The 2,054-nt window shown below is 47.9% G+C and overlaps 1 protein-coding gene across 1 annotated transcript; it reads left to right on the plus strand.

The window, feature by feature from the left end:
- Window positions 1-6: 6 nt before the first annotated feature.
- LOC104471744 (early growth response protein 1-like) lies at window positions 7-1,992 on the plus strand. The gene is given in 2 exon segments (XM_010087205.1): window positions 7-811; window positions 813-1,992. Coding segments are annotated over 2 exon segments (1,098 nt in total). The 5' UTR covers window positions 7-182; the 3' UTR covers window positions 1,282-1,992.
- The last annotated feature ends 62 nt before the right edge of the window (window positions 1,993-2,054 follow it).

A 2,054-nucleotide genomic window follows, 5' to 3' on the forward strand; every position in this document is an offset into this window, starting at 1 on the left:
ACACTTTTCCCGAGATCTCCCTGAACAACGAGAAAACCCTGACAGAAACCAGCTATCCCAACCAAACGACACGACTGCCACCGATAACCTACACAGGACGCTTCTCCCTAGAGCCGGCTGCCAACAGTAGCAACACCTTATGGCCAGAGCCCCTCTTCAGCCTCGTCAGTGGGCTAGTGGGCATGGCTAACGCACCTCCCACCTCTACGCCTTCGTCATCACCATCCTCCTCCTCGCAGAGTGCCCCTCTGAGCTGCTCTGTCCAAGCCAGTGAGAACAGTCCAATTTACTCAGCTGCACCAACTTTTCCCAATTCCAGCTCTGACATCTTCCCTGAATCACAGGCGCAGTCCTTTCCCAACCCCTCTGGAGCCCCCATCCAGTATCCACCTCCAGCTTATCCGACCGCTAAAACCAACTTTCAGGTGCCAATGATCCCGGATTACCTGTTCCCTCAGCAACAGGGTGAGCTCAGTCTTGTTCCGGCTGATCAGAAGCCCTTCCCAGCCCTTGAGACCAGAGCACAGCAGCCTTCCCTCACGCCGCTGTCCACTATTAAGGCATTTGCTACTCAGACTGGCTCCCAGGAGTTGAAGACCCTAAACGCTAACTATCAGTCCCAGCTGATCAAGCCCAGCAGGATGAGGAAATACCCAAACCGTCCCAGCAAGACCCCTCCTCATGAGCGACCCTATGCCTGCCCAGTGGAGTCCTGTGACCGGAGGTTTTCACGGTCCGACGAGCTAACACGGCACATCCGCATCCACACGGGACAGAAACCTTTCCAGTGCCGTATTTGCATGCGGAACTTCAGAAATGACTACACACATCCGCACACACACAGGAGAGAAGCCATTTGCCTGTGACATTTGTGGCAGAAAGTTTGCTAGAAGTGATGAGAGGAAGAGACACGCTAAAATCCACCTTAGGCAGAAGGACAAGAAAGTGGAAAAGGCAGCTCCAGTCTCAACTGCTTCACCCATTCCTGCCTACTCATCCTCTGTGACGACATCCTACCCTTCCTCCATCGCCACCACTTACCCCTCGCCAGTCCGCACAGTGTATTCCTCCCCTGCTCCTTCCTACCCTTCCCCTGCACACACCACGTTCCCATCTCCTTCTATAGCAACCACTTACCCCTCTGGCACTGCCACTTTTCAGACCCAAGTGGCCACCTCCTTCTCATCTCCAGGGGTCACCAGCAATTTCAGCTCACAGGTGACCTCAGCACTTACAGACATGACGTCAGCCTTTTCGCCAAGGACGATTGAGATTTGCTGAGATTACCTTCTGGAACAGGAGAATTCACCTTTTCCAGTGGTACTATCAGACATGGAGTCTCCAGTTACTCCCCCAATACCATATGTTGCAAGGCTATTTAACTTTTCTTTAAACTTGAGCTGCCTGAAACAGCTGCCACTTAAGTTTTCCCCCTCTGTTGAATGACTTAATTTGCATGGACTGTGGATATAAGTTCAGTATAATTTTCCCCGTAAACAATAGTCTTTTATTAGGAAGAAAGGACTTTTGATTAAGTATGTAGCTGATGTAAATTGTACATGTGCCATGGTTTTGCTTTCCTTTAGGTACTATTGATGTGAAAAACCTTTGCATATCCGTATTGTATTATTTGCAGTTTGCAGGGACATATTTTGTAAATGTTAATTGTATTTCAGGAACAATACTGTAATGAGTTTCAAACTTCTTTGGGAACAGCACTTACTGTATTTGAGCATGTTAGAGTGATGCTATGTAACTATCACCTGATGAGACACTCACATGTGGCAGAAGTTTTGTTTTTGAAGTTATAAGTCTTGGTGCCTTTTTTGTGAAGCCTTGCTGATGTCATGCATTTGTGTGAATGGATGCTTTGCATCTTGCCTTAAAGTGAAAGGGATGTTACTCAAAGAATGTAAGGGAGAGCAGGGAATGGGTGGGGTGAGGAGGGGAGCATGAGAAAGCCCTGGGGGTCAGAATGTAAGCAAAAAACCCTCTCACCTCTCAAAGTTTATTTTTGTTACAAAAATGTAAATGTATATATATATATATATATA

Source organism: Pterocles gutturalis, unplaced genomic scaffold, assembly GCF_000699245.1.
Source record: "Pterocles gutturalis isolate BGI_N339 unplaced genomic scaffold, ASM69924v1 scaffold52486, whole genome shotgun sequence".
NCBI classification, from domain to species: domain Eukaryota; kingdom Metazoa; phylum Chordata; class Aves; order Pterocliformes; family Pteroclidae; genus Pterocles; species Pterocles gutturalis.